General features: G+C 32.9%; 1 protein-coding gene across 1 annotated transcript in view; it reads left to right on the forward strand.

Moving 5' to 3' along the window:
* LOC129072507 (probable ATP-dependent RNA helicase DDX60) overlaps positions 1 to 20,274 on the forward strand; it is a 72,211-nt gene that overhangs the window by 27,406 nt on the left and 24,531 nt on the right. Inside the window, 13 exon segments of the mRNA XM_054575977.1 lie at positions 1,190 to 1,442; positions 2,796 to 2,959; positions 3,586 to 3,741; positions 4,658 to 4,807; positions 6,426 to 6,635; positions 8,059 to 8,174; positions 8,786 to 8,925; positions 10,647 to 10,756; positions 10,847 to 10,951; positions 11,539 to 11,664; positions 16,100 to 16,227; positions 17,196 to 17,354; positions 18,763 to 18,903. Of these exon segments, the coding sequence (XP_054431952.1) occupies positions 1,190 to 1,442; positions 2,796 to 2,959; positions 3,586 to 3,741; positions 4,658 to 4,807; positions 6,426 to 6,635; positions 8,059 to 8,174; positions 8,786 to 8,925; positions 10,647 to 10,756; positions 10,847 to 10,951; positions 11,539 to 11,664; positions 16,100 to 16,227; positions 17,196 to 17,354; positions 18,763 to 18,903 (1,958 nt within the window).

The following is a 20,274-nucleotide window of genomic DNA, read 5'->3' on the forward strand; positions in this document are numbered from 1 at the left end:
AAGTTTTTCAATCTACACATATTTTTCTTCTGGGAATCACTGGGCAAAAGTTAAATTTGTTTTTCTCTAAAGCATAACATGCTACTCTACTGGCCAGTTTTTGTTATTATATTGAAGTACTACACTTTGCCTAGTTTTATAAAACATAGATACTCCAATTGGGTATAAGTTTGAAATGGTTTTTCCTAGACCCTACCCCACAGACTTGGAATTACAGAAGACTGGTTTTTCACATAATCAATTAAGAACGTAATTGCTGAGGATAGAAAGAAGGGAAAGTTGAATTATCATTCTCGTATGAATATAGATGTTTGCGTTTAACTATTCAGGACCCCTGAAGTCCTCTTCAGTGTGCTACTTCACTGTGCTAAATGTAAACTAATGACCTGAGATATTAAATATTTCCTTCAAAAAATATCAAAATGTGAAAGATTTTCTCTCCTCCTTGTGGCATCTCCTGAGAAAATAAAGACTGTTCTCAGCAATCAGACTGTCGACATTCTAGAAAATGTCGTTATCACTCTGAAGGGAAATAAAGTTATGGTGAAGGGCCTCAGAAGCAGCCTGTGGAGGATGCCAATCACATCAATATAGAAATCTGTCTCCTTGGAAAGAAAAGAAAAGGCTCCAGACTGACCAAAGAAGGGAAATAGAAAGCAAGTGACTACCATTTGCACCATCTGTAGTCATGTACAGAACATGATCAAGGGTGTTACACTGGGCTTTCATTAAAAGATGTCTGTGTATGCTCACTTCCCTGTCAATGCTGATATTCAGGAGGGTTGTTCTCTTGTTGAAATCTGAAATTTTGGGTATGAAAAACACATTTGCAGAACTCAGATGAGGTCAGGTGTTGTTTGTACAGTATCTCAAGCCAAGAAAGATGAATGAGTTTTTAAAGGAAATGGCATTGAACTTGTATCACATTCAACTGCTTTGATTCAGAAAGCCACAGCAGTTACAAACAGGATATCAGAAAATTTTTGGATGCTATCTGTGTTTCTAGAAAGGAAACAGTTCAATAACAGGCTGATGAATAAGATTTAGGTTGCCTAGCTACAGGAATAGCAAGATGCCAAATTATTTCTCATAAAGATTCAATAAAAGCCATGTACTGAAAAAAATTAAATGGATTATCATGGAAACTCATGTTTTATTGTTGGTTTTTCCTATTTCTTTGTTTTTTTAGAAGACAAATGCAGAAAAAATTATTGAGGAAAATCAAAAGAAACAGCTAGCCAAACTAGAGAAAAAAGAGGAAGAAAGATGGAATAATTTGTCCAAATGTATTCAAAAGGAAATTAAAGAAAATCCTGACTCTGGAGTAAAAAGACTAGAAGATTTTATCCAAATATGCCCTGTTAAATCTATAAAATTTGCTGCAGAAATGGTAGGATTGGATGCCTGTTTCAAATTATGGATGGAGCACTGTTCAAAACCAGGTACATAAACCATTAATTTTAGAAATTTCTTGAACTATTAATTAAAGGTCAGTAAGAACAGAGCAAGAGGATTGATATTGGCCACATATGCTGATTTTTCTGGTCTGTATGACCTCAAGAATTCTTTGATGCCTAAAGAGTAGGAACATATCCTTTTGTTTGATCCACTGATGACATTATGGCCATTTGTGTACCTGATGGGCAAATAGATTTAATTTGAAATTTAATTTAGCAAACAGGTCTTCAAGGTCAGTCATGAGCTGAGTACCTCATTAGGTGCCCATGTGGATTCTGAAGAAAAGAGCACTGGGCCTACTCTGAAGGTGCACAGTGTGAGGGCCACAAGCAAAGCTGCATGCAGTGAATTCTCATGAAAAGTCATCTGTGGGTTCTGTCACTAGCAACACAATGTATAGTGAAACTCATTTTATCACAGGCTTATTGATAATAACAAGAGTGAAGTTCCTAAGGCATCTCATTAATGTTATAATGAAACAATATTGAACAAAATGGTGTTATCCAAGGACCTATACTATATATACATATATAAATTCTCACAATTCTCTGAGGTAAGTTTCATTACCCTGATATTACACCTAAGAAATTAAGGCTCCAGAAGAACAAATTATGTGCCCAAATGTCAATGACAGAGCAAGAATAATATAGCATTCCTACTCTAAAGCATATGCACAGTTTAAATAATTAATTAAATTGGGACACAACAGTGTTTGGATAAGGGCCAGAAAATTAATATTTTTCATTGGAGGGAAGATGAAAGGTATTTATCTTTTAATTGTGTTCACAAGAAAGTAAATATTAAAAGAATAAAATGTGGAATGACCTTCTTTTAAAAATGTCAGTTCAGCCCATTCTCCATATTAATCCTTCTGATTAATAATAACTGCTGCCATTGTTTTATCATTTTATATGAATTAATTTACTCAATCTTAATAATAACCATATGAGATGAGCTCTATTATTAGTATCTTATTATTTATTTAAAGAAAATGATGCTTAGAGATGTAACTTCTCAAGTTCCTAAATCAAGTACAGGCAAGTTAAATTTGAATTTCAGATAAATAGCATTTTTTAAAATATATGTCATGAAATATATATCTGAAACAGGATCTTTTGTATTTTTATTTGCTAAAGCTGGCAATTGTACTCTAACTTGAAGCCACACTCTCAACTGCTATGCAATTGACTAATCACTATGAATTCCTCAATTTTTATGAGTGATTCATATGAATATGCTTACTTTTCTTATCCTGCAATAAAATTAAATCAGGTTTGGAGGTTTTATTATCAATATCTTGTGTAACTTAAGTTATGCATGCCATTTTTTTTTAACAGAAGAAGGATCCAGAGATATCAGCATAATAATTAACTTGATGAAAAGGATTCATGTAATTCATGAAAAACATTCAGAACTATTACAAACTACACATCGACAAAAAATAGCTAAATATCTAAAATATATTGGTTTTGACAACTTGGCACACTTATTATGTCCTCAGGTAGAATTCTTTGGGTAAAATAATTTGAACAATGATGTATACTCATTAGATTCTTATAAGAATATTTTCTTTTTTTTAAATTAATTAATTTATTTTCTCAAATGCATTTGTCTTTGCCTACCCCCCACCACTTTCCCCTGCCCCTCTTCCCCCCTTTCCCCTCCCTCAATCTTTCCCCACTTTGGCTTTGTCCATGAGTCCTTGCTATATGTTCCTTGACTTGCCCCTTCCCTTCCTTTCTTATAAGAATATTTTCTTTACTAAAGCTGATGTTTTAAGATTGGCAAGAGTCTCTTAATTGAAACACAAATTTTAGTGTGTGTGAGGGGGGGCAAGGTTGTTCATATTTAACAACTATTAAAGATTACACTGAATTATAATTAAAAAATTAATTTAATATCACTTTTTAATTATATTCCGTGGAACATAGTATTGCACATAAAACAGTATTTAAAAAAATCATAGTGAAGATGTAAGATACCTTATCCTCCATTGTTAACACTGAACAGCTGTGAAACATGAAATAGTAATCTTGTTGAAGCAAAGTACAACATGATTGATAATAACTTTTTTGCCCAGATTTAAAATTCTAAATATGAACATCTACTATGTCATCCTTATTTTAGGTGCAGGAATCAGGTACTGAGAAGGATATTTCTAAATATTCAGTTCACGTGGGAGCAGCTCGGTTTCAATTAACATATATGGGACCTTACTTATTTCGAGAAGAAAGAAGTGATCCAGACCCCAGAGTGTATCATTTTATACCTGACACATGGCAGGTACTTTCTGAAAAAATCTGCAGCCCGACAAAGCCAAGAAACTTGATGGAGACAGTTGGTTCGGATGTCACTGCGTGCAACAGATTTTGGATATGTACATCATTAGAGAAGCAACATAATAATAATGAAAATAAATCATGTCTTCACCGAAGACATAAAAGAATAAAGAAAAGAGTCAATTGAAATGAAATGACATTGGTTCTAGGAAATGACATTGGTTCTATTAAATGACAAAGCCTGGATTAAGAATTAAACTAACTCCAGTTAGACTGCTCTTAACAATTACACAATGTAATTTTTATCCATATCAATTTAATTTAAAAATGTAGTGCCTGATGTTTAATGATATATATTTGGCAAGAGTTTACTGCTTTCTGAAATGAGTGGTGCTCTCAGGTTGTCCCAAGTCAAACAGCAGAGTCACTCATATTATATCATGATAAATAATGATAAATATATTGTCAATTACATATATGTATGCTTTTTTTTTTAAAACTGCCATCTTCTACACTGTATTCATTTGTGGGCTCTTTATTTATAAACAGAAAAATGGAGCTATAAAGAACAGTAGATTTTGGTAATTTTGATTTTAGTCTAAGTTTTCCCAACTCAAGCTAAAAAGAATGCAGAGAGCTGGGCTGCTTGGTAACCCGGGCAGACCCCTTTGTGATGATGTCTGTATATTTGAGTATTTTAAGACAAGTTTAAGTGAAGGATTTTTTTTAGTAGAAAGTGTGATATAAGTTATTTCTGAGTAAAAGAAAATATGATTCCTTCAACTACCTGCCATCTTGAACACTAATTTCTATGTCTCAGGAGTAACTGAATTCTAATGACTGTAAAGTTACTTTTAAATTAAAATTTGATACTAAATATGAAATTTTTTCAAAATGAAATATGATTTCTTTTTATCTAGAGGGAACTTCTTGATGTCATAGATAATAATGAATCTGCTGTAATTGTTGCTCCAACTTCATCAGGGAAAACCTATGCTTCTTACTACTGCATGGAGAAAATCTTGAGAGAGAGCGATGATGGGGTGGTTGTGTATGTTGCTCCAACAAAGGTATTGTGTCCCTAGGACACTCTGTATCTTATGGTAATTCTCAACTGTAGTTGTGCCCTTAATCAAAGAGAGGTACCAGAGTGTACAGGTTCTAGCATTGCAGTCATGGATGTGAGTGCTTTTATGCTGTGTGATCTTGAGCCAGTTTCTTACCTTAGTTTCCTTATCTGTAAAAAGAGGATAATAATGCTTACATTATACAGTAGCCCCAGCTTATTCATGGTTTTGCATTCCATGGTTTTTTCCTTACCCATGGTTAACCATGGTCCAAATGTATTAAATGGAAAATTTCAGAAATAAACAATTCATAAGTGTTAAATTGTGTGAGCAGCATGATGAAATTTTGTACCATCCACTCTGAAGCATTCCTGTCCCAGGGTATCTTTGTTATAGGTACTCCCTGCCCATTAATCACTTAGAAGCCTCTCTGTTATCAGATTAACTGTCGTGATAGTGCAGTGCTTATGTTATGTAACATCATTTTACCAAATAAGGGCCCCAAGGTGCAAAATTAGGGATGCTGGCAATTTGGATATGCCAAAGAGAAGCCATGAAGTGCTTTCTTTAAGTGAAATAGTATGTATGTATAGGAGAAAACCTAGTACTGTGTGTAAGGCTCATTAATATCCGTGGTTTCTGGCACCCCTTGGGGGTCTTGGAACATACACTCCGTGGATAATGGGGAGCTGCTGTACTTTAATTCTAAGCATTGAGATGATGTATGTAAAGCATTTACTATAATGCCTGGGGGTAAACATTGATCAATAAGTGATACCCTTCACCCTTTTTTTTTTTTTAATTCATTTTATTGCTTAAACCCCCTTAGGTCCAGCAATTATTAAAAATCAGCATTTAACATTTTTGAGACTTTCGCTATAAGAAAACATTTGATTCTGTGCCAGGGTTAAGATGGTATGGACCAGCTCATGAGAGCCAGCAGGAGAGGGAGGAGCAGCTGCCCTCATCTGGCCACCGGGTCTCTGTTATCACGGCCTGACTATTGCGAGTGCTATAGGCGTCTTTCTTTACCACATCCTGTATAAAACAAAGTCCAGAGGCTCGTAGCTAAATCAGAACTTTTCTCTGTATCTGGAAGGGATTTAGGGTATTCCTTCCTTTCTCTTTCCCTAGAAGAATACTTGATTTCAGGTCTTAAAGATGCAGTGAGAGAAGAAATTCAGAATGCTAGTGTTGGGAGGGGTCATCTCTATCATATCACCCAGCCCTCCCACTCTACAGATGAGATGATGGAGGCTTAGTGAAGTAAAGTCATATGCCGATATTGGGAACCCACTAGATTTTTAAATACAAAATCATCACATGATTTTACCTGTACAAATATATATCACATTTATGTGCCATAGATTGTTGTTTATTGTTTTTAGCCATCACATTAATAAACACTGTTAATATATTACACATTAAGGAAAACATTAAAATGGAACCAGTGGGAAGCATTTAGTGCAAGTAATTCTTTTATTAAGAAAGAATGATATAAAAATTGGTTCTCTACTTTTTGCATGTAAATTTGTTCTGGATATTTTATTTTACTTTTAACATTTTTTTTCAGTGTTGTCAATAATTACTGAATAGCAGATTATGTTTTTTATGATTTAAGGCTCTTGTTAATCAAGTGGTAGGAACTGTCTACAGTTTATTTACCAAAACACTGCCAACAGGATTAACTGTGTGTGGAGTTTTTACAAGAGATTACCGTCATGATACCTTCAATTGTCAGGTAGGTCATACTTTTAAATAGAAATTGTTAAACTTTACTGAGTGATACTTAAGATTTTTTAAAATAATAAAAAGAATAAAGATAGTCCATGTTTTCACTTTGGAAAATTTAATATTATGATTATACTTACAATTGATCATTGTGGACACAAATAGGTTATTTTGGACAATTAGGAGCCCTAAATTGTCCTGTAGATTCAGGGTAATCACTATAAAAACTCACTGATTTTTTTTTTTTCTGTCCTTTCGTGGTATTTGTGTGAGTGTGTGTCCATAGGTGTAGATGTGCACATTTGTGTGTTAGGAGGAGAGAACTGATTACCAGATTCTGAAATTTACATAGAAATGCAAAAGGCAAAAAATAACCAAGATACATTTGAAAAAGCAGATTAAAGTACGCAGAAAGATGCATTTGAAAAAAAAAAATCAAGGTGGGCAAATTTGCTCTTTCAGGTATTAGGGCTTATTGTAGACCAGTGGTAATGAAGTGATGTCTTTTGAAACAGGGATAAACTTATAGGCAAATGGACCAAAGAACCCAGAAATAGAATCATGTGTAGACCTTTTATTTAAGAAAAAAGTGGCACTGTTAAGAGTATTGGAAAAACTGGAAATCCATATGGAGAGAAAAAAAATTAGATCACTTCCTCATATCATATGCAAAACCAATTTCAAAATGATTTAAACATAGAAGCATCAAAGGCAAATTAATGAAACTTTAGAATATCTTTATTAGTTAATTCTGTAAAACATAGTCTATAATATTCATAAGGATCTACTTTTACCAAATATATAAAAGTTTATTGTTAGTTGAGGATCTTACAGAAATTAAAATCAAGTCTTTCAAATTTGTTTTGGCCTTCATATATTATTATTAACTGCCCATATTATTGTGGCAAACAAGTAATGAATGAGCTAATAATCACTGCACTTATCTTGTCCCCATCTACAGTCAAGGGACTAGGCTTTCTCTAGATTTCTAAATAGTACAAAATAAGTGCTCTATGTATATTTATAGACTGAAGCCTGGAAAATTTTATTTACTTCAAATTAACTTATTTCAGAAACATTTTTATCTGCATTCTAGTGATAGAATTAGAGACATATGAGTAAATATTTTATTTTTATAGAGATTTTTCTTCACCTTATCTTTTTGTGGTAATCAGTATAATTTAACCAGTATTCATTTGTAAACAAGACTTACACAGTGTATTCTTTTGCTCAATTTGTTCTTGCTTATGAGTATTATTATCATGGCATGTAATTACCTTTTTTGCAGTTCAGGTATCATCATGCGTAATAGAGCAAGTCATCTCTCAATGTGTTGTTCTCGAACCCAGTTTAATTCTTCTTGAAATCATGTTGGGATTCTTTGACCAGCTTTCTCAGGGGTGAATGAACATTACTGAATGTGAAGAGTGAGAGAAATAATAAGTTTTGCGGGCTTAATCTATTAATATTTTAGAAAAAATTGTAACTGATTGTATACTGAGTCTACATAATCCCATTGCCAGGTTCACTGTCTTGGGGGAGAAATTGGAGCAGAAGTTTGGGAACATCTTCTTGTCATGATCCGATGTCCCTTTCTGGCACTTTCTGCTACTATCAGTAATCCTGAACATCTTACTGAGTAAGCCTGAGTTTCCCATTCATTGTAATTGCTATTAGTGATGATAATTATAATAATAATTAATAATCCAGTAGATTTTTAAAGAGTAACCTCAAAAAAAGAACAAAAAAAATCTCTTCAAGTAAGACTTTCTTTAAATTTTGTTATATTTAACTAGAAAACATTTAGTCCTTCCTTTGACTAGATAGATGTAATTTATATACCTACTTCTTCAAGAACTCTGTATGAGAGTTATTTAATATTCCTGTTTATAACTTGATATTTAGATTCCCAGAGAACAGCATAAGGCAGTTTAGAACTATCCTTCCAATATACTACGCACATACTTTCCTGCGCAAAACACTAAAAATCTTTTCAAAATGAGTCAACCCATATTGCAGAAATGGATATAACTTTTATTGCATCAATGAATTTCATAAGAAACCTCAAAGTACCAGTTCTTGGTGACTGCATGAAAATAATAGTGGTAAACTATGTAAATATAAATATAGTTTTAATATGTACAAAGTTGGTATTTTTTTCTCTTAGAATCAATTTTAATGATTTTCCTTAGAAAACAAATGATACAGTTTTTCCTGTGATGATAATACCTTTCTTTTTTTAATAACTAGATGGTTGGTGTTAATTAAAAGATACTGGCAGCATGTTGAAAGCACAATCGAAAATTCTGGTCCATCACAAAATGCCTGGAAAGGTGCAAAGAAACAACAAAGAAAAAGAACAGAAAAGCCATCATACAGAGTTAGATTGGGTATGACTAACTTAACCTAGAAGGAAAGCTCCACATGCTTGAAACATATCAGAGCATCTTCTATGTGTAAAATCAATTTGATTCTTACTACAACTCTGAAAGGAAATCAGTTTTGTTTTAATATACAGTGGAAACTGAATAAGAATATCAGCTCTAGAAGATTGACATGCTGAAGCCCGCACAGCTAACAAATGTGGGTCTAATAAACCTGATGATCAAACTCTTGCAAAGATTATCTATTTTGAAACAATGTGAATTCCTGCATTATTCAGTGTGGTTTAAGGCAGAACTGTAGCACAGATAAATGTTTCACTCCATTTTGTAGGAAAAAATTAAAGACAAAAACATTTCTAGAGAGCAGTTTAGTTTTATTTTGCTTGAAAATCATTGCTTCAAAATAACCTGTTTAACTTGTGTTCTAGTTCTGTGCTATCATTCCTGTTTCATACCACAGTAGTTTTTCACTTCATGAATTTTCTTGATGTTCAGATTATTCATTGTTCCTCAAAACATGCCTTTGCTTTTTAAGTTCCCTTTACTAAAATAACCTTTCATCTACACTTGACCAGATTCTATCTACTCACGATTTAAGAGAGATTGTCTAGAGGCATAGCTCAAATGCAGCCTTAATTCTTTTAGTTAAAGTCCCATAGTATGTCCTACATTATGACATTTCCTAAAGTCTACTGTAACTATTTTTTATATGTCAATTTTCTTTGGAAAACAGTAGACATTTTAAACATATATGCATATACACTTAAGTAAATAGATAATATAAAATAAGTTATATATAAAACATGTATTTTTAATCCACATCATGGTGTCTTTTATTTTATATGTATTCTAAATATTTTACTACCGAATTAATGAATGTTGCTATATATATTATATACTTGTGACTGTTTTTATATGAATTCTATAAAGTCACATAAAATTATATTTTTCTGGCTACTTTTCAGCTGAGAGCTGCAGATGCCTGTATGTGACGCCCATGCTTTCATTTAACAAATATTAAAATGCCTCCTGTGTCCCATTATTGTCCCTAGAATTACAGTAGGAATCTTGTTGCTTTTCTGGAGCTTAAATTTTAATGTGGACATTGATTAAACAAAGTGAATAGTAAATAAAATAAGAAATAATATAAAGCAAATAGCATGCTAAGTAGTACTAAGTGCTAAAAAAAATAAAGCCAAGTGTAATATTAATAGAAATATTTAGACTATTAGTTCCTTCAATTAAAGAAAATGAACAGAAAAATAGGAGACAGATATTCTTTCTTTGATCCCATAATATTATTTTTAAAGATAGAGAGATAATATAATAAAAATAGTAATAGTGATACCCAATGTTCCTAATTAATTTTATGTCTATATATATATTTATTTATTCCATGCCCCATTACACAAAGGCATGCTTTAGAAGAATACATGGAGTTCTTGTAAACAAGAAAATCATCATTAAATACCAGGAACTGAAAAATGATGATACAGTATAACTGAAGATTAAGACCAGGAAGAAAAGTAAAGCACAGAGAAGGAGTATAGATACATTGAATCTTCTTTCAACGTTCTTCCCAATGAACAGCACTGTTTCTAATGTTTTGTTGACAATGGGCTCATGCATAGGTCTTCCTAGGCCTGTTTATAATTGTGAAATCATAAGTAGGTCACTGTTTTGAAAGCAAATAAATCTTAGTGATCATTTCAATCCTATAATTACAGTGTGGTACAAAGAGCGATACAATGACCTGGAAAAGTATGTGTGTTCCCTAAAGGATAATGATTTTATCATTGAACACTATCACCCATGTGCTGCACTTACAGTCCAACATGTATGTATAAACCACTTTGGAAAATGAGTATGTATCTGGGTTGTTAAAAATCTATAGATGGAATACAAAATTATTAATTATTGTTTTTAGATAGAGAAATATGGAATCCCTTTAGGTCTTGGATTTTCTCCACGGGAAAGCGTACTGCTATATGATGCAATGGCACATGTTTGGCCAGAATGGACAAGGATGCAGGTGTGTGAATATATGCATTCTATGACTGATATCTTAGTTCTTTGGCTATGGTGGGCCATTAATAATGAGCAAGTTCATGAATAGTTTTTATTCTGGTAGATAAAGGCAGCATATTTCATTGTTAAGAATTTAAACTCTAGAGCCACAATGCTCCAGAATTGGCAAATTAGCTCTATTTTTTTATATTATCCATATTTTTTCCTGCCAAAAAAAATCTACTTGGGGTTGGGTTATTATGAAGATTAACTGAATTGTTATTTGTAAAATGCTTAGAATAGTACCTCGCCATGGTAAAAAAAAAAGAATATTTTAAAAATAAACATTTAAGACATTTTATTTCTTTTACCTCTAAAGCTAACTGCAGTATTAAAAGCATGTATGTGTTGGTATGTTCTAATGAAAACAGAATAACATGCAACCGTTACATAGAGAACAGAACTGTCAGCCTACATTCAGTTACCTCTAATTGCATATGGATGATTATTGACTGCTTGAGAGATTTCCTTAATAATGATGTATATGGAAAACTTTAGAAAGGATGATGATGACTTCATTTTTCTTGGTATTTGTGCATCTTCATTTTCAAGGAGTTAGAACCTGAAGAATTCAGCTACTTCAAAAATAAAATAGTCATTATGAGGACAGATGCCAAGAAATATGAAGAAGAGCTGAAAAAGGAAGTGATTCATTGGATTCAGCTGGACCGAAGCAAGGTAGTTACAACCATTTAAGATTTCTTTACATTTCAAATGAATAAGAAATGGATCTGACTTTAGGTTCAAGAGAATCACCCATAAAGCTCTGGAGGATTTGCAGATGAATACCCCATTGCCATGCTTTGCTATTCTATCTTAAATTTAGTTAGCTAGATATGGAAAAATACAAAGAATCACTACTTGAGCTCCAGCTTGGACAACCCACACATGCTGGTACCAATGTCTTTTCTGAATCTCAAGTTGGGCTATTGCTTTTCATGGAAGACAGGACTTCTCTAATTTCTTTTCTTTTTTTTCTTTTTTTTTTTTTTGACTTCTCTAATTTCTGATACAACTGGGTCATAACCCTGATTTTCTTATTCAATATTTCCCCAAGGAAGACCTTTCGCTTGCTTTCTTATACGAGTAGGTGACTGTCCAGTTTCTTTCTGTTGCCAACAAACTGGAAAGATAAAAAAAATTATAAGTATTATTTAATTTATCTTACTATAAGCTGTATTCTTTGATTTTACTTTTTCATGTTGATAATATCCTCATGATACTTCCTGATAATGGGTACAGTATTTCAATGCACAAGCAATGGCACATATCCATAGTTACTCAAGGATGGTTTACTAGGCTGTTGGAAGAAAAAGAGTATGGTCAAACTGACATGTAACATGAAACAATCTTCACTGCTTGGGGCTCAAAGTCATAGTTAAGAAATGATTACTCCTTGATCAGTTCAGGAAATGGAAACAAAATTTTAATCCATCCCTATTTTCTGCATTCTTTTTTCACATGAGAAGGGACCCATGTTGGTGTTTTTCCTGTGTTTTTTTGTTTGTTTGTTTTATGTTTGTTTATTTTAATTGCACACTGACTTGGACAGATGACCTGATCTACAAGCCTGAAAACCACCAAATGTCAAGAATTGCTTTTATATTAAATAAAGGTTTTCAACACTAGCTGCTGATAAACACTGCTGCTTATTAAAGATTCTGATTTGACTGGCCTTCTGTGGGGCTACAGCACTGGAATTTTAAAAACAAATTCTTTGAAATTTTAATGTGCAGACGCAGTTGAAAATCTTTGGTTTATCATTGCTATTATCTTGCTTTTAACACACTGGGATATATGGAAACCAGTCTAGATCGAACTTAATTTTACTTAGTCCTCTTGACTTACAATATTTTCAGAGGGAGCATATCTCTAAGCTCTGATTAGCTTCATCCAACATCCCGTTCAGTAGGCATGAGTCATATATTTCTTTCCCTTACAGCTCATGACATGCCTCGTGGCAATAAACTGTGCCATTCATAACATGGAAATCATCTTCTCATCTATTATATCTGGTCTAATAATTTCCATTGGACAATTTACATTCTTTTCACCTAAAATTTTAGTTTTAAACATTTATTTTTCTTAATTTTTAAATTGTAGATATTTTGTTAAAAATTATTTATAGACAGTAGAGTATAAATTAGAATATCAGTTGAATGAGTAAATAAATAAACTCATTTCTTAATTTTATTTTTTTAACAGGTATCCTCTGGTATAGTAACCCAAATTCTGTTTTTAGTTAATATTTATGTGTCCAGGTTTTTCTCTTACGATAATTTTTTTATTCTATATTATTTTTAATTAGAAGACTGGTTATAAATATTACTTCATCCCAATATTTTTACTAGACAAACTTAAAGGGGTTTTGATTTTTTAGTTATATCATTTCTTTGTGGTTTGATATGGCTTTGATTAATGTTACAATTTTTTCTTCATTTTTTTATAGTTGTTCAAGTACAGTTGTCTCCATTTCCCCACCACCACTTTCCCTTGTCCCACCTACCCCCACTTCCCACCCTCAATCCTTCCCTACTTTGGTTTTGTCTGTGAGTCCTTTATGCTTATTCCTTGACAACCCTTCTTCTTTTCCCTGTTATCCCCTTCTGGAGAACATTATGCTAAGTGAAATAAACAAGGCAATGAAAGACAAATTCCATATGATCTTACCTATAAGTGGACCCTAATCTACAAAACAAACAAGCAAGCAAAATATAGCCTGCAACATTGGAATAAAGAACGAACTGATTAATATTACACTTTTACACTGATGGGATATCAACACAGTTTCAATTATGAATTGAGATACCTCGCAGCAGATATTTAACAAGTCTTACTTGACATACTTTAGTCTTAGAGTGAGTAACAATTTTTTTCCTGTGTTGGCATCTATAATGATTTCTTGTTTATCTGAAGTTCATGGAAGGCTGTTTATTCAGAAAGTCTAGTTTTACGATATTCAGGAAAAACTTTTATTTTAAGTCTCATGTTTCAAAATTTATTTTTTAAAAATTTTTCTTCTTTGTATCTTTTTCTACTCCTCTAGTTGATTTTTTTTAACCATGTTTTTTCCTCTTTTGTCTTTCTTGGCACTGAAAGTATTTACTTATATTTTTCAGAAGTTCTTATTCTGAGGTGACTAATCTACAACTGACTCCTTATCAGCTAATTCCAACATCTTTGTAATCTTTTATGTTTATCTGGGATAATTTTCTTTCCTCTTGAGAAAGGGTCATATTTTCCTTGTTCCTTATATGTTGTTATTTTGGAGGATTATCTTCTTTTAGTTATTTTTGGACTGTGAATGTTATGTTATGGAGATTCTGTATTCTGTTATAGTCCTCTAGAGAATGTTCTTTTCTTCTTTTTTAATTTATTTTAGAAGGTAACTATAGCTTAAATTACAAATCCTGTCTTCTGAGTGACAGCTAAAATCTCCATTCTTTCATCTTTAGTTGGGCTGTATGGCATTTGCCTTACCCATGTGTGGGTCAATAGATACATTTGAGCTTAGTTTATTCATAGATTTTCAGAATTTTCTTCTGTAGCTTTCTCCTTTCTGGAATTTCCCCCTCACTTTAGTGGCTATTGTTCTCAGCTAGATTTTCTATTTCTTTAGGCAAAAGACTGTAGGAAAGGGGAGGGAAAGAGCCTGGCAACATTTTGGCTTTACTACCTACCCCAGGGCTAAAAGCCAGAAGGCTGTGTTTTTCCACTCCTGTTGTTCCCTTTCCCTCTTTACTCTCCTCTAGGACCTGTCTGCTTTTGTTTCACTTCTCAGGCCATTATTTGGTAGTATTTTTCCGCAAAGTGGCAGTAGTTACCTGCAAGAGGGTGGGGCCCAGTAGGAACTCATTCACCGGTAACAGAAACTGAAAGAAGCAGAACTCCTGCCTTTCTGTTTTTGTTCTCAGAGAATTTCTCTCACACTCCTGAAGGAGAATATATATCCTATTAGATTGCCATAACTTTCTGGAAATTCTATTGGCACTTTTCATATATACTGACTCACCTCTTTCTGTTCCATTTTACCTATAATACATAGACTGTCTACTGATAAAAACACATCTACTTTTTCTCAAAATGTTGGGCAATGGTATCAAAAAGAAAACCCTTCTCATTTAAAGGCAGAGTGAGCTTTACCAGAGCAATTTTCTGTAGTACTCAGCTTCCTCTACTGAAGCTGGAGCTATTGAGGCCTAGTAGGAGTCATAGGCCAGGCTAGAGAGGGTTGAATCACCAGGTTCTTGTGAAGTGGATTAATCTCTACCTTATAACAGTTGCAGATGGCTCTGAGAGGTGTTCCTTCAGGGTGAGTCAACTGGTGGAGTGGAAGAAATGAGAGAATGAAACAAATCTTGTTCAAATTTTTAATGATATATTCATTTATGATTTATAAATTAAGTCATTAAACATAAACAGAAAAGTAAGAAAACATGGTACATATAGTCTGGAAAATTGGAAGAGTTCCCCTAGTGTTTTATTCCTCCTTGAGCTTATATTGAACTATACATTGCTCTAATTCCAACAGTTACTGATTTTTTGGTTTAATAGTTGATTTGTTGTGTCTCACAGTTGGCTTCCTAAACACTTGGGGAGTCAGTTGAATTCTTTTCCATTATGGTATTTGTTCACATTTCTTAGTTTTCCAGGACAACCATGGTTTGCACCTCTTGTTTTTAGCCTCCTCAGTCCTTCCCTCTTAACATTAATTTGATGATGAATTTGGACAAATACATAATATCTGATTTGTATTTGTAGAATTTTAAGCAATTTTGACTCTATTTATGTTAAAGTCTTACTCACCATACCCTGTGTTCACCCTGTTAATAACTGCATCAATTTGTGACAATCTCCTTTCCCTTCCATAAACACCATGTCACTATATTACATAGACATGATTATAATATTGTTGAAATATATCATTCAAGTTTTCTTAGATTTTAATTTTATTTAAAAATGTGCATGACTTAAATATAATTTCCAGCTTACTCCATGAAATGCACTAAGCCTTACCACTTTGATTTTCAGTCTCAAATGCTAGCTAATTGTATCCTCTTCACAACTATAAATATTTAATGACTTATCTTTTACTGATGATAATTTTATTTAGGTGAATGAATTACTGAAGTACCTTAAGCCTCAAACTTTTGACAGTGCAGAAACTGAAAAGCAAAGAATGTTTCCTTGTTTTGTGGAAAAACTTAAAGAAATGAATAAGCTGCCTGCAATATTCTTTTCATAAGTAACATTTACTTATCTTTATACTTAATATTGTATGAATTTGAAGACTTTTGAAAACAATAATTGAGGAAGGATATATATATTCTCTGATTCATACTAGAATTTTAAAAAATTTTAACTCTGTGTCGAAGTCATACTTACGATATCAAGCTGGGTATAAGATGAGGGGAAGTAACACCTCTCTTAGTAAATTATACTTCAAAATCTAATTGTATAATTTAGTGCAATAGAATCCTCTGGCCTATCAAATATTAGAAAGGTTTTTTATACCATCAAAGGAAGACAAAGGAAATAGGCTAAAATATAGTGTGCACTTGCCAAAAGAGAGCATGTACACTAATACACATGCATACCAAATGCACACATATGACCTTGCTGTAAATATTTGTTTTGAGGGTTCTTTCCAAAGGTGGTTACATCTAAACTCTTCACTAAAAAGGAAAGACCTTCAGTCTGCTCATTTTCCTTTTTCTATTTTTCCCTTCAGAGCATTAAAAGAAAAGTTAGCTGGGGCTTAGTAGCCATATCAAATAATTAGCAATCATCGTTTTGTTGTACTTAAAACACAGATTTTCCTTTGGGAGATATTTAATCAATCTATATGGATGAAATGTGCTCATACTCAGTTCATTTCACTTTGCTTTGAGTTTAGTGGGAAGAGACATCAGTGGGTTAGGGTGGTTATGGAGACCCTTACAAAGGGGCTGGGTTTCAAAGTGTAGATATTCTAGACAAAGAGGAGAAGGAAGGAAGCCTAGATCAAATTTATTCCATTCCATTTGAAACAAAACAAGGTGTCCAAAGCAAGCAAACTAAAGGTAGATTATGAATAAACCTTATATGATTATATATAAAATCCATCTCTCTCATATATATGAGATAGATATCAATAAGATATATGAGTGTATACATATGATTGATATAAAGATGAAGTTATTGAAAATTCTTATTAATTCTTAATTTAGATTCAACATTCACTCAGTGGAACGATCAGCTTCACGACTTCTTACAAATCTGATAATCAAACAGAATACTCATAATGATCCAAATTCTGAAAGAGAGAAGAAAAATTTGAACAAGAAACTATGGAAAGCAATAAAGTCTCAAAGAAGAAATTATGCTGTGTGAGTACTTTTAGTTGAGTTGTAAAAGCTTAAAATAAAATGTATATATCTGCAGCTGTTTTTATAATTCAAACGTGTTTTTACAATGTGATGATGTGACTTTTTTTCTCTTTTATATGACACATCAAGTTAATTGAGTTATATTTCACTTTTGGGAGGACATCCAGAGAAGGACTTTTTGAGTATTTTACAGTAATAATTATACAATAATTTGCAAAGATTTTCTTCATTGTGTTAGCTTCTTTCCTTTTTCTCAGAAGTACAGGTTACACATTTGTTTTTATAGAAATTGCAAGTTTGCAAATTTGCTAAAAATAAATTGTATAATTGTTTACATTCACTTTTAAAAGATAACCATTAAAATATCAAATAACTAATTAGAACAAGTTCACTAACTGTCTTTTAATACAATACAGGAAATATGATTTTTGTATTTTTATGCTTTTATTGTCTTAACATAAAGTATACAAATATGTGAAGAAATGCCTCTATTTTTGTTTTATTGTACTGGACAAATTACCCTGGAAAACATGAAATATGAATTTCGTTACCTAACTTTGTTTGACTGTAGTTCCACAATTCTCACCCTCACTCCAGCATTCTTTTCTAGCATTGACCCTTACCTACTCTTGAAAGAAATAATAACCCTAAAGCAATAAATTATTCTTTTCTGACAGTTTCAGGAACATTCCTGAGATGGAGGTGGCTGTATAGAATATGACCTTATTCTTAAAAGAGTGAAATTGCAGAGAAGATGGCTGATACGCACTTGCTTTAGTAGCCCAGCAGGCTGGTCACCCTTCCTCTATACGTTGTTCCACCCAAGCAATGACTTACTAAGAAGTACCCCAGTATTTCTCAAGGCTAATTTTGGCATGCACAGAAAATTAATTACAGTATATATTAGAAAAACAAGAGTCTTGTAGATAAATTTATTCTATACTTCTTCAACTATAAAGAATTTGCATTTTTATGCAGTTATTTGGAAAATTAAGTTTTTCACTCTAATGTCAAAAATATTGTTCCATTGGAAACAAACTGGTATTTTTCTCTCTCCCTTCCTTGCTCTCTAAAATAAATAAATTAAAAAAATATATTGTTCTACTTAATGTAAAAAATAAATTAAAATTTGGTTGGCATGAGAGATAGAGGAGGTGCAGAAGGTTTTTCACTGTGTTAGGTGCATTTTAATGAATATATTTAAAATATACTTTAATGGGAAGCTGATGAAAGAGACAATTGAGGTAATTAAGGCCTGATGAATATTCTTTAATAGACACAGAGTGTTTTGGGTTTGAATTATCTTGAATTATTACGTGGCATTTATGTATATAACCTCAAACTTAAAAAATAAAAGAATAAACTATAATCAAAATATTTACTGCTTTTCCAAATTTTTTATGTTCAGATTTTTAAATTCAGATTCAGGTGCTAGAATTCAAAGAATGATTGTATTAAAATCTAAAATAACGGAAATGAAGAAAAACCTTAAGAAGTATTATGAAGTGACCCCAGGCTGTACTTATGCAGACCGTACAGTTGTGGACAGCCAGATAAGGGAAAAGAAACAAGGCTGCATTCATGTGTTCCGGTGTGCGTGTTGAGTCTCTGGGGCTGCTGTAACAAAGTGCCACAGAGTGAGTGGCTTCAATAACTTATTTTCTCCCAGTTCTGGAGAGTAGAAGTCTAAGGTCGAGGTATTGGCAAGGTTGGTCCTTCTGAGGGCTATGAGGTAAGGATCTGTTCTAGATCTTTTTCCTTGGCTTGCAGGTGGCCATCTTCTCTCTGTATCTTCATATCTTCTTCCCTTTAATGTGTCTGTGTTGAGATTTCCTCTTTTTGTAAGGACACCAAGTATATTGGATGAGGGGCTACCTTAATGACCGTATTTTAATGGAATTACTCTATAAAGAACCTGTATCCAAATACAGGTCATGTATTGGTCATGTCTTGAAGTACTGAGGGTTAAGACTTCGACAAATGGATTTTTGGAGAAACACAGTTTAGCACATGAAAGTCTACATAGTGTCTAAGTTGTGACATGGGATTTATAAAACACACAACATGATCTACATTAATCGAAACAATAAATCAGAGACTACAGTTAGAGGCTAGATAAATTAAGATAGTTTGTGTGAGTTTATACAGCTGTTAAAAGCAGCACGAAGGTTTGTGCCAAAGTATAACTCCTATATCTATGAAATTATATTTATTAACTGAAGTTAGTTATAACCATTTCTATATGTAGACAGATATATTAAAATTAAATGTAAAATCTTTTTTTCCAAGCTATAGGCTTAAGCAACAACTAGCTAAAAGAACCTCAAAATCATATTTGTCTTTCTTCTGAAAATTCTTTCTTGTCCTTTTTTTTTTTTTTTTTTTTTTTTTTTACCTACCTTTCACCTAGCTCTTCAAGCTGGAAACTGTGGAGTTATGATGTCTTACACTACTGCTGTATGCCATACCTCATTCAGAAACTTCACTCTAGAACCATGGAGAGACAAGCTGAACAATGGGTGCTCATAAAATGACCTAATTGTTCATGTAGTAGGCAAGGAAAAGTTATTTTTTTATTTTTAACTTATTTTTATTTTTTATGGGAGAGAGGGAGAAAAAGAGGCAGAATGAGAGAAAAGGGATGAAAAAGAAAAGAAAGAGAAAGAGAAGAGAGGAACAATAAGAGTGACTGACAGAGACAGACAGTGTACTGGATTAGATCCAGGGTGTTTCAGAGAGAGAGAAAGGAGAAGAAGAAGAAGAAGAGAGAGAGAGAGAGAGAGAGAGAGACAGAGAGGAAGGGAGAGAGAGAGACAGACAGACAGGCAGGCAGACATAAAGAAAACACACAAAATATAGACAGGAAGGTGCAAAGAAAGAGAGAACAACCAACACTGATCAGACATGACTGGAAGAGCTA

The sequence above is a fragment of the Pteronotus mesoamericanus genome, unplaced genomic scaffold, assembly GCF_021234165.1.
Source record: "Pteronotus mesoamericanus isolate MK-2021 breed Mesoamerican mustached bat unplaced genomic scaffold, CSHL_Meso_final contig_32, whole genome shotgun sequence".
Taxonomy (NCBI): domain Eukaryota; kingdom Metazoa; phylum Chordata; class Mammalia; order Chiroptera; family Mormoopidae; genus Pteronotus; species Pteronotus mesoamericanus.